Genomic DNA, 12512 nt, shown 5'->3' with positions numbered 1-12512 from the left:
TAATTTTTCTAAAAAATAGTTTTTTTTATTTATTCACATCATTACAATGAAACAAATCAATTATATACATGTATCAATAATGTTTGAAGTATATATTAAACCAAAAAGTATACAAAACTGTTGATACTGGGATTTACAGTTTCAATTCTTGGATATTATATACCTACACACCCTTTAACTTCAGTTAGACGTCATAATGATTTTATCATATTATCAATAATTGTTCTCTTCAAAAATATGTTAATACCGTACAGTATCAAATGACCCTAAAGTACTACAACTTTAAAATGGTAGCGTCATTTTCATCAGCCTAAAGATATGGTCTGCATTAAAATGTACGACATCATTTTTTTCCTAATTTATTTATCTTAATTCTATTTAAAACAAAGGATAAATGTAGAAAATTGCTATATTTTATTAATCTATGAATATTTAGACTTTTGCAATAATTTAAAAAATTTCTGTTTTTGTATTTCTCTATATTTTTTTTAGAACAGTTTCTTTTAAACTGCAATACTATATAACAATTTTATTTTACAATATCATGTTAAAAAAAGTGGCCGTACAGAGTAAAATGATTTTTTTAGCTTTATAAATCAAGTATACCATGAAATTAACATAATTATAATTATACATTCAAATGAACAATGCTTTTTTGGCGGCATTATTTTTAATAGTACTTTTGAGTGCTAGATAATGTTTTGGAACCGAAGACTTACTTTTTCAAATCACCCCCCGGACCACGGAAAGAGAGGGGATTGCAACCCTCGATTTTCCCCTTGTCGCATGATTTTTGTACGGCGTTGTAGAATAATGAAATATAAGTTGTATTGAAACAGTATGAAATTGATGCCGTACAGAAGGAAATGACCAAGTTTACAGTGGAAATTGTCAGAAAATCAAAAAAATTTACCAACTTTGTGGCTCACCACTTTTTTTACGGCACTGGGCGCTTTCTTAATATTTTCCATGGATCTATCGATGGTAAAAATGCCGTACAAAAATATATGACCAAAATGTACTTAACTCTACCTGCACTTTTGAATTCTCACCAGCACTCAGTTGGACTGCTTACAAGTGACGGCATAGTGCTGAATCTTATTATTTTATGCTCTTATATCGTCCTATATACGTCACCTGGTGGTTCATATGACCCTTCCATTTTTGACATGGGCCTGTAGTCTAAAAGTACGTGCGCCTATGTCTGGAATTCATATTTTGAAAATGAATATGTTGCTTACTTCTCATGTTCTCATCAGTTTATTTTATGTTACCTACCCAATATATACAGGAGGGACATGATAAATAAAAAACAGGTGGGTGAATAAAAAGTATTTAATTTGGAAACAAATTAAAAACTAGATTGTTTTTTTTTTATTATTGAACAACGAAAATCAAAAATTAGTTTTATTTATAACGCTACATTATATTTTTTATTTAAACTTGTCTAAAACAAAACACTAGCTATCGCTTCAATCCTCTTCTCCTGCCTCTTGTTCCAGTATCCTCTTAAAACTGAATGGTTCAAAAATGTACCCCACGCCTGAGTAGAACTTGCTCATGAACTCTACCCAATGCAAACGGAGTGTATGCAAGAAGGCCGATAAACCTTCCATGAGTACCAAGATGGCGACAGTGAAGAAGGCCCATGCGGAAAATAGAATGAAGATCATCGGCACTCCTATGAATCCTTCTCTTCTCAAAGCTATCTTTGAGAATAACATAGTCCATAATACTTCCGATAATTCTAAAACAAATTAAAAATATAAGCTGGTAGATAAAGTTAAATTTTAATTTAAAGAGGAATTGAAATGTTTAATTATTTTAATTATTAGTTAATTATGTGGAGTCACGTAATTAAGTATGCTACGTTCGTTTCCAAGATAAACTCGGACGCCAGTTTCAGACACGTGATTGGTGGATGTGTCTTGTCACAGCTTATCATTGGTTAGATGGTTAGAAATTAATTTTTATGCTATAGAGCGTTTCACGTTAAGAACGGAACGTAGCGTAGATAGGACTACGTATTTATTATGGACGACAGAAGCGCGCGACAGTCTAGTAGCAACACGTGCCTGATAGGTTTTGTTGAAACTTTATTAAATAATCAAAATTCTAATCATTGTTTTATTACGCCCATAAAAATTATGCCACATTTAATACACGATTTAGGACTTCTTAAAAAATTAATCTCAAAAAATGACAGTGAAAAAAATATTTGTCAATGTGACACTTTTATCAAAAAATGACAGCTTTTTTCATTATAATAGTTCTTAATTGAGTGCCAATTAATATTTGGGCCTTTTTTTTGTACAACATATTAATTCTCGCTGTGTCTGGCGTAAAAGCTAAACTTAGCTTTTAGTAGTTTTTTTTTAAATAAACCAATTAGGGAAAAAGAAGTTATTTATTTTTCAACCAAGAGACGGAGAAAACGGTTTGGGAATTGAAACCAAATCGGTACTTATTCATTTGGCCTACATCGAGCCGGATTTTTGACCAGCATAAAACCTATGGAAAGTTCTTCAAGATTATTCGCCGACACAACAGCAAAAGGATATACTGGGTGAGATAATTCCATTTATATACCTACCCTTTGTTTCATTATTCTATTTGGCTATCAGTTATTCAAAGACATGAAAATCATTAAATTCTGTGATTCAAAGATATTTTCGTGTTCCAATATCTTTAATAAAAATGGATGAGTTCAAAAAATACAGAACAATTGCTAAGTCTTCTCTTACTCTTATGTATAACTGGTTTATAGCCAACAAAGATGTAGAATTAGATGTTACCCAGTTCAAAACGCGATTAAGTAGAGTTCATCTAATATTTCATGATTATGAAAAAGCGCAAAATGAAATCGAATTCCTTGTATCAGATACAGGCAAAGAAGAAAAAGATAGAGAGCTCACAGAAAATAAATATTTCAAACTTGTAAGGGATTTGATCGCTTGTATTAATAAATTAAAAGCTGTACCTTCTCACTCTCAGATAAGATCTAGTTCATCTAGTGAGGGTTCTCATAATGCTCCAATAGCAGTTAGTCTTCCGGATATAAACATTTCACCATTCTCCGGTCACATTAGAGACTTTCAATCGTTCATTGAGCTCTTCGATGCGCTCATAGTGAAAAATGAGACATTAACAGATGTCCAAAAATTTGTGTATTTGAAGAGTTATTTAAAAGGTGAAAGCCTTCAACTTATAGATTCATTACCGATAATTAATGAAAATTTTGTAATCGCGTTAAATATTTTAAAGAAGAGATACGAAAACAAATTCGCCATAATAAATTCTTATTTGCAAGCATTTTTTGATTGTAATAATATTTCTAAATGTAAGTCAGATGCATTAAGAGAATTAATTAATTCAATTAATCACTACAATTCAAAAGAATATTTTGTCACTAAAAAATTTGAATTTAACTTCCAAAAAATTATTTGACTTAACGCTTATATTCATTCTAAAAAAGAAGTTAGATTTTCAATCGGCTAAGGCATATGAATCTGAGAGGAATCACAATGAAATACCTACTTTAAATCATTTTTTAAAATTCTTAGAAAAACGTGCAGTAATTCTGGAAAATGTTGAAATTTGTAGTCCTAAAACTGCCAGAAAAAATTTCTCATCTCTATCGACAGTGCATGAGTCAACTTCAAATCACCAATTTTAATTAATTTGTACCTACTGTAACAAGGTGGGTCATAAAATTTACACTTGATCTGAGTTTAAAGATATACCTCATTCCGCCAAATTGCAATTTATTAGGGCAAATAATTTATGTATAAATTGTTTTGGTAAACACAATTTGAAAGAGTGCAAATCCTCTAAAAAATGTTCTTTTTGCTCCAAATCACACAGGCGCCTAGGATAGCATCGCCGTCATGACATTCGAGTTCAACGAGCCCAAAAATTCCCGAGTAATGATATTTAACTCATCTCCTTCAATAATTTCCGAATTACAAATCTATCATTTTTCATCACTTCGAAATGCCTTTGGAAAATGCATTTTCCATGTTCAATGATGCAGTTTTAATTTTGTCTATCATCATTTTTGTTCACAAAGTTTCCTAAGGCTCTTACGAATCGAATGCAAAAAGTTTTATTGAAATACATCCAATTGAAGGAATTTGGTAGGTTTATTGCATCATTTCCTCTCCTATTAAGGTAAATCCCTCCTATTAAGGTAAATGTGAGGGTAATAATGGAACAATCGGTTGAATGGAACACACCCCTATACATAGTTTTCGTTGATTTCGAACGTGCCTTTGACATGTTATCTCATGCTGATATATGGAAAATTTTAGAGCTAAGAAACATCTCACATAAAATAATTTCCATTATAAAGTCACTGTACACTGAGGTGAAATACAGCGTGACACACAATGGGATCAACAGTGACGAATTTGATGTACTTACTGGCGTCAGACAGGGATGCATACTTTCTCCGTTTCTTTTTAACGTAGCTATAGACTATGTTCTCTCCAAACTAGACTACGACACAAGATTCCAACAAGATTCCGAGCGATCTAGAATGCGCCAACGATATCTGCCTATTTAGGACAAAGGTTTCAAGATGTGGCTGACCAATTGGAAACACTTTCCACTGAAGCCAATAAAGTAGGTTTCAAAATCAATATTAGTAAAACCTATTTACTATCGACAACATGCAGATTGAAAATGTGGAAAACTTTACATATCATGGAAGTATTACAACAGAAAACAGAGGTACAGACAGTGCCGGTGTAACGTAACTTCGGGCCCTGGGCGCTGGACGTTTAGGGACCCCATTCATTGTTATTCGTTCTCAGTTTTTTAACAAGAAAACACATGCATTAACTATAAAAGTAAATCATTGTAAAATCCATAAAATAATTTTTTTTAAACAAGCAAGAAGAATAACAAAGGTAAAAAATAATCCCGGGCGAGTGTAGCTCAGGCGGTAGTATGCTTGACTCGCGTGCTGGTAGGCCGGGGTTCAAATCACAGTGCCGGTAAGAACAACTAGACATTTTTAAAATGTCTATAGGACCCAGGTCGACTCAGCCTGAATGAAATGAGTACCTTGGGTAAAACCAGGGGTAATAATAGGCAGTTGAAGCGTATCACTAGCCGTGTTACCCTCCTTGTATACCGTAGGCCCTAGATATAGCAAACTACCCTGCTATAATCCCAAAGCGGCGTCAGCGGTATAAAACGGGAGACTATTATTATAAAAAATAATCAAAAAAATACATTTAAAACATAAATCAAAAATAGGAAGTTTCACAAAACAACACATGACAAACAAAAAACATATTCTAAAAAATACATAAAGACAAAAATTAGATCACTTTTTTTCTTGACTTTGCATTCGTAAACTGCTATATATTATTATTACAATTCAGTTTCTCCAGTTCTTCATTCTCTATATACAATAGTGATAATGCGTCTAGGTTTTCTTGACCCAAATTTGACCTTAATTAATATGTTTTAGAAATTAGTATCGTCAAATAAATTTGCAGTTAAAATATTGGGAAAAGTTTCCTTTACATCCTAGATGACATAAAATTTTTCATAAAATGTATGTTTATTTAAATTTTGGCATAACGTTACGAAATGGGTAATTTCATTATGCAAGTTCTCTTTGGTTTCAGCAACATCTTTTTTATATTTCTCGCATTTCAAGTATTAATTGATGTCTTGACTTCTTCTTTATCTAGCGTAAAAGAACATCTAAAAGCTGATGTTACATCCTTGTAGCATTCAATTCTCTTTAAAAGATCTTGAGTACTATTGTCGCATATAACATTAAATAGTACTTTAATTCTGAATATCCCTTGCCCCTTTAAAATGATTTGACTTTCACCTGCTTCTTCGAAAAATGTTTTTGTTTTCTTTATTCTTTGAAGGTCATTTGTATAGTAGATGTTTGAGATATCCTCGCCTTCGCAAAAGAAAGTTTTCGCTTCTTGTTCAATTTATACTTATTTCTTACATTCTTACATCTCCAACAAAGCTCAAAAGAAATGCCATTAATTCTACCCCAATTGACACGTTCTACGTTTAAGTCCACAGTTTCTAACGTTTTGCTTATTGCATTCACTCGTTCCAAAATTCTTGCCCAAATCAGTGTCAATAGAGCTGTCTCAAACATATCCATTTTATTGTACAGTGCCTTGGCGTCACTTCTATCTGCTGATTTTTCATCTCTATTATTGCTTAACTGGAAAAATATGTTTGATGGATCAGTTGTTTTTAAATAATGCATTTTCAGCGTCAAATCGGGCGGGCCATCTAGTTTCAATTAATCTTTTTACACAACATTTGCCGCTTTCTTTCAGTAAATTCCACCTTTGAGGAGAAGCCGAAAAAAAAAAACGTGTAGATACTTTGAACAGTTCTGAAATAACTAGTTGCTTCCAAGCTGGATTCACATGCAAAATTCACTACAATTTGAGACATCTTTCTGACAACTTTCTGTAGTTTTCGGAAAAGGGACCCGCCACAAACATTGACACGGGGCCCCTGTGGGGCTAGGCTACGCCACTGTGTATACGCGTGAAGAGATGTAACAATAGAACATAGGCGTTGGCAGTGTATTGGCGTATCTGCGTATGAGATTATTTTCGGAAAATATGTAGATTTATTTTTTCGTAGTAATTATTTGTAGTCGGTATTTAGCGACTTTACTTTTTTATAAATAAAAGGAACGGGTCCTTTCGGACCAGGGCCCCTGGGCGCCCGCCCCATGCGCACAGTGAATAAACCGGCACTGGGTACAGAAGACGATATTCGTATGAGGATACGAAAAGCTCAACAAGCATTCAGCATACTCAATCCTGTTTGGAGGTCTGGTGAGTATATTACAAGGACAGAGATCCGAATATTCCAGTCAAAACTGCAGGTCTTTGTTAACAAATGTCTACGCAGAACTGTCGTTTTTTCTGGCCAAACATCATCAGAAACGAAGATCTACTGCACCTGACCCAACAAAGAGGGTGGAAAATGAAATAAAGTCCAGAATGTGGGGATGGATCGGTCACACACTCCGAAAAAATAGTTCCAGTATTGAAAACTGTCCTACAGTGGAATCCCCAATTAAAAAGAAAAAAAAAAAAGAAAAACCGGTCGCCCAGCACAAAGTTTGAGAAGATCCATCATGGACGAGATAAGAGGTCAAGGAAAGTCTTGGAATGAGGTGAAGGCCTTAGTTCAAAATAGAACCCGATGGCGCGTTTTCACTCAGAGGCGGCTCTAGCCCATGTAGCGCCCGTGTGCAGTCGATGCTCTGGCGCCCTTTGGTAGACGCGCAGTCAAAATGGAATAGTCGAATAGGCACCTACCTATTCCTAGTACTAGTACTAGTACATAGGGTATTAGAGGGTATTAAGTACACTTATATTGTAAACAAAAATCCAGATTTCAATAGTCCAATATTAAATGATGTCGGGAGCCAATAGGTATTCACGGCGTCAGAACAACCTACCCAAAAGACTGCAGACTTTATATCGGCAGATTGTTTGCCTTTAAACTAATTTTTCGGCCACACACAACGATTGTTTATCGGTCGATAGTTCAATTCTCTCCTAGTTTTGGTATCCAATACTTGTGCCGTGCGAATATTTTTTTAACATTTTGCGAGAAAATGGCATCGTCGAATTCACAATCGTTAATTGTAGAAACCTGCATGGCCCAATTAGCATGACTAGTTCATTGAAGGTGACTAAGATCATCCGATAAAAGGCGAAAAACTTTTTTGGGTAATCAAGTAATTTAGAATACATTGTGTAGAATTTTCCACTTAATAATCTGTCACTGAGAATTCATCATCAGCATCATCAACAGCTATTCCATCCATCGCCAGAAGAAAGCCTTCCTTAGGTGTATCCATTCATATTAGTTTGTTGTTTTTTGCATCCATTCGTGACCAGCCATTCACTTGATGTCATCAGTCCATCTTGTTTTAGGTCTGCTTCTACTTATTTTGCTAGTCGTTGGTCGCCATTTAAGAATTTACTTCGTCCAACGGTTGTTTTCCATTCTTCCTATGTGTCCTGCCAGTTCCATTTTAACATGACAATCTTCTGGATCACGTCTGTTACTTTTAACCGTCACGTCGTCGTATTTCTTTCACTGTAAATTGGATGCACTCCATACTCTCGGAATCTCTTCTTGGATTTCCTCTTCCATTATATGAGAGCGATAATAACATTTCTGGATAATTTTTTCATTGTTCGACTACTAACTTCAACAGTCAAATAAGAACTTTAGTACTTAATCGTTCGAGAATAGTCGGTCGGCTGTTGATAGCGTGCGCCCTCTTCAACAACCCGACTGTTTAGTCGGTTCGGTATGCGCACCAACAGCCCATCCCGACTAAACTATCGGCCGAAAAAAGTCTGCAGTATGCGGGGCTCCGCTTGTTGCAGTGATTTATCCTTCCAGTGTTTTAATTTTTGAAGGAACGAATTTTGCTTTAGAAGTTCGAAGCGTTCATCAAATTTAGTAGTTGCGGTATCTAATAGGTAATAGTAAAAGTTTAATTTAAAATGTATTTTCGCGTCAGTTACTAATTCATCTTCCGCCTCCTATTAAAAAAAATTCATATTTTATGTTGAAACAAAGTAAAGAACCCGCTCTTTGGTGCTCGGCGCCCCTAACATCCAATCGCCCGTGTGCACCGCAGACCCTGCACAATAGGTAAAGCCGCCTCTGTTGCACTGAAGCTCTATGCTCCTCTTAATAGGAGTTCAAGAACCTTATATTTATATACTTAAGGTAAATCCCGTAGGAATAATACTTACGCGCATGTGCAAGGGACAACGCCCACAAACGCAAATACGAAGCGGTATGAGAAATTGTACTAAGTGTGTATTCAATAGTATGGATAGCTGAGTGAATGAAAATTTCACTCATAGGTTCCTCCTCTTCTTCTTTTTCATGATGAGCTTGAGCAGCCACCTCGGCCACATCTTGAAGGTTGTTTTCGATCTCTTCCAGTTCCATTCCAAGGTTTACGTCACCGTTTGTTTTATTATTCTGCAAAAAGGATCGAATACATTAAAAAATATGTTATGGCATACAAAGTTAAGCCAAAGTGAAATAACCTTAATTAATAGTACATTCTCTCACGGATTTTACTGTAAATTTGAAAGAACCGCTCGGATTGACATGAAAAGCATATGCATAGCTAACATATCAAAGAAAAAAAGTGATATTGTGCCGATGTGTGCTTTTGCCCTGGGAACAAGTTTCACCCCTTCTTGGGGGTTAAAAAATATACGTCAAAAATAAGTCCGGAAATGGATAAATTGACTAATTTTAAGCAACTTTTGTTCTATAGTTTTTCTAGAGTTTAGAGATGATAAAGAGATACAGTAATGAAAGAAAAATCAAAATTGTTATCTGAAAAAACCCTACATTTTTGTATGTTTCTTTTTTTCGTATCTCTTATCATTTTCGAGTTACATGGAGATTTTTAAGAAAATTTAAAAATTTTGAGAAAAAAGAAGATTTTTAAGAAACTTTAAAAATGTGCTTTATAATTTGATCTTATTTTTCTCAAGAACCATTTATTTTAAACCTGTCCAACTTTTTGAACATTTAAATAACACTATAATAAAAGGTATTGTAGAAAAAAAACGATGCAGTTAAATCTGGTGGATGAGGGGTTAAATATACTTCGCATTTTATCTTAAAATAAATTAGTATTTTTTTGCACCATATCTCGCTTAGTTTGAATGTAACGGCATTTAACAGTGCTCCTTTTAAAGATCTTTTCAAGCACTACAAAAGATATTGGTGCATTATAACCGTAACAAGAATAAAAAACCGCTAAACGCCGTAAAAATGAGTGGCGCATAAAATATTCCATCTACAAAATATCTGATATGAATGTTACGTGGCGCGAAAATGGATTTTCATTTGATGCAAAACAAAATTCTAGTTTTATTTTAAAAGATTTTTCCATAATATTTGCTAAATTTGAAGTAAACGCGCCACAAAAGAGTAACTTTGATACAGTTTGAATTTTGAAACTCTTTTGTGGCGCGTTTACTTCAAATTTAGCAAATATTATGGAAAAATATTTTAAAATAAAACTAGAATTTTGTTTTGCATCAAATGAAAATCCATTTTCGCGCCACGTAACATTCATATCAGATATTTTGTAGATGGAATATTTTATGCGCCACTCATTTTTACGGCGTTTAGCGGTTTTTTATTCTTGTATCAGGCGTTTTTCAAAGTTATTTCTAAATTAAATGTATGAAGTTGAATGCAATGTTCCTCTATTACACGTCAAGCTTTATAAATGGTCACCTTTGTTGCATTATCTCCCAAATGATCTAGTGTCCATTGAATGTACACTAGATTTTTTTCTATTCGAAATACAGTACAACCTGCCATATCCGGATCAATGTGGCGACAGACCGATCTGGATATGAAAAAATCCGGATATCAAGACCACTACTTCTTTTACAGTCTCTGAAACGTTTTCTCCTTCATACATTCCAGTAATCAGCGCCGTCAGTAACTTTCGTCGATAGACACGTTTTATAGATTCTATAATACATTATTTTGCCATCTTTTAGTTCTTCTTTTAGTGCGTTGTCCAACAACAGGACTTCCTTTCTCGGTAGATTTCGGTAGATCCGGACGGCGCAGAACCGTCCGGATATGGGGAGGTCCGGATATGACAGGTCCAGATATGGCAGGTTGTACTGTAAATTGAAAAAAAATATATTGAGATGGCCGGTAAATGAAGTCGGATTGCCCGTTGCCAGATCAAATTTAGCGTCGTAACCACTACAACTACATAAACCATTTGGGGAATAATCGTTAATTGGATTATACTTTTGTATCTTAATAACTTCTAAATGGCTTAACCGATTTTGATCAGTAAACATGAGTTTGAAACGTATTGACCAGTAGTATCTGATGGATCTAAGGTCAAGTATGATAACTGAAGCTATTACAGGAATTATTGAGCTTGAGAAACCGTTTTTCCTACAAGAAATAGATTTTATCATATTTATGAAGCCTATAACCTAAAAATTCGAATTTTCCCGGATATGAGGTATACACCGTTAGATTCGTCTTGAGTCCTTCTACAAACGCTAAGTTATTGGCGCAATTCGTAGGTTGAAATGCTGAGTAATTCCCAAAGTTTAGTTTTTCAGTTTTTCGGCTATACTGAGCCGTGTGTATGTCTGATCCTGACGGCTTAAACACCATTTGAAAGCTTAAGTCAACACTATTGATTTGATGTATTTGCGGTTCTCCTACCTCTTCTTGATTCGAATATATATACCCCCAAAAATATGCCGTTCTGTACCTACCAAGTCCTATTTATAGCTGGCTTATGGGTGGTCAAAAGTCACAAACTACACCGGTTCTAAATCGGCCCTGACCCCCTCTTTAAACACAGAGAAAAAATATCAAATCGGTTTAACTTTCAAACACACATACATACATATCCACAAACATTTTCCCTTTTTTAAATACAAATTGAGTAACATTTCTAAGCTCTATAACTTTTGAATGGTATAACCGATTTTCAAAATTAGACATACGTTGGAAAGGTAATGATCAGTTCTATTAGAAGCCATAAAGGTCGGACTTAAATTTTCGAAGTTTTTGGGAGTTTTGGGGACCAGAACGAAAAACAGACCCTAAATAGAAAGGGCCTTAAAATCTACACCCTTGGACCAAAATGGATGGTTGACGTATGAATGTGTGAATGGCACCCATTCATATGAATGACATATGAATGGGTGAGTCTTTTTCTGAACTTGAAGATGTGAGTTGGCACAATTTTCAATTCAGTCAGATTTAGAAAATTGAAAATTTCGTGTATATAATAGTGTCACGTGTAGGGGGGCGTATTTCTGCGCCACTGGCGAGAACTGCCGTTATCTGGTAATCTTTTCGATATAAAACTAACAGCTTCGATAACTAATAAATCGAAAACTATTAATTTTATCAAAAAAATTTATAATGAACATTTTTTGCTTATAATTAATATTTTTACCAGCATTTGCGGTCAAAATATAAAAAAAAATTCCACCCTCGAGATGAGGTGGCAACCACCCCATGGTAAAAGCGTCTTTCGGCATCATATAAATTTTGATCCTTGGACTATCCACTACTTATTGTCAAATTTTCAAGCAAATCTATCCATTCTGTAAAAATTGCGAAGTGAAAAATTTCAGTTCCTGGACTAATTATTATACTTTTGGATCTCTATAACTTCTGAACGGCTTACCTGATGTTGATCACTAAACATGAATTTGAAACGTATTGACAAGTAGTATCTGATGCGTCCAAGATCGAGTATGATAACTGAACGTATTAGAGGAATTATTGAGCTTGAAAAACCGTTTTTCCCATAAGAAATAGATTTGATCATACTTATAAAGCCTATAACTTAAAAATTCGAATTTTCCCAGATATAAGGTATACACCATTAGACGCGTCCTGATTCCTTCTACAAACGCTCAGTTATTGGCGCAATTGGTAGGTTGAAA

At 34.5% G+C, this 12512-nt stretch overlaps 1 protein-coding gene across 4 annotated transcripts in view; it reads right to left on the bottom strand.

The window, feature by feature from the left end:
* Window positions 1-1319: 1319 nt before the first annotated feature.
* LOC114334513 (V-type proton ATPase 116 kDa subunit a 1) overlaps window positions 1320-12512 on the bottom strand; it is a 189568-nt gene continuing 178375 nt past the window's right edge. For all 4 annotated transcript variants that reach the window (XM_028284567.2, XM_028284565.2, XM_028284566.2 and 1 more), the window contains exons 12-13: window positions 8790-9024; window positions 1320-1747 (exon numbers count right to left, since the gene is read on the bottom strand). In XM_028284567.2, the coding sequence (XP_028140368.2) occupies window positions 1473-1747; window positions 8790-9024 (510 nt within the window). In that variant the 3' untranslated portion in view covers window positions 1320-1472. The remainder of the gene's footprint in view (window positions 1748-8789; window positions 9025-12512) is intronic.

The sequence above is a fragment of the Diabrotica virgifera genome, chromosome 2 (genome assembly GCF_917563875.1).
Source record: "Diabrotica virgifera virgifera chromosome 2, PGI_DIABVI_V3a".
Lineage (NCBI taxonomy): Eukaryota > Metazoa > Arthropoda > Insecta > Coleoptera > Chrysomelidae > Diabrotica > Diabrotica virgifera.
Note: the sequence above shows the minus strand (reverse complement) of the source record. Positions and strands in the feature narration are given on the sequence as shown.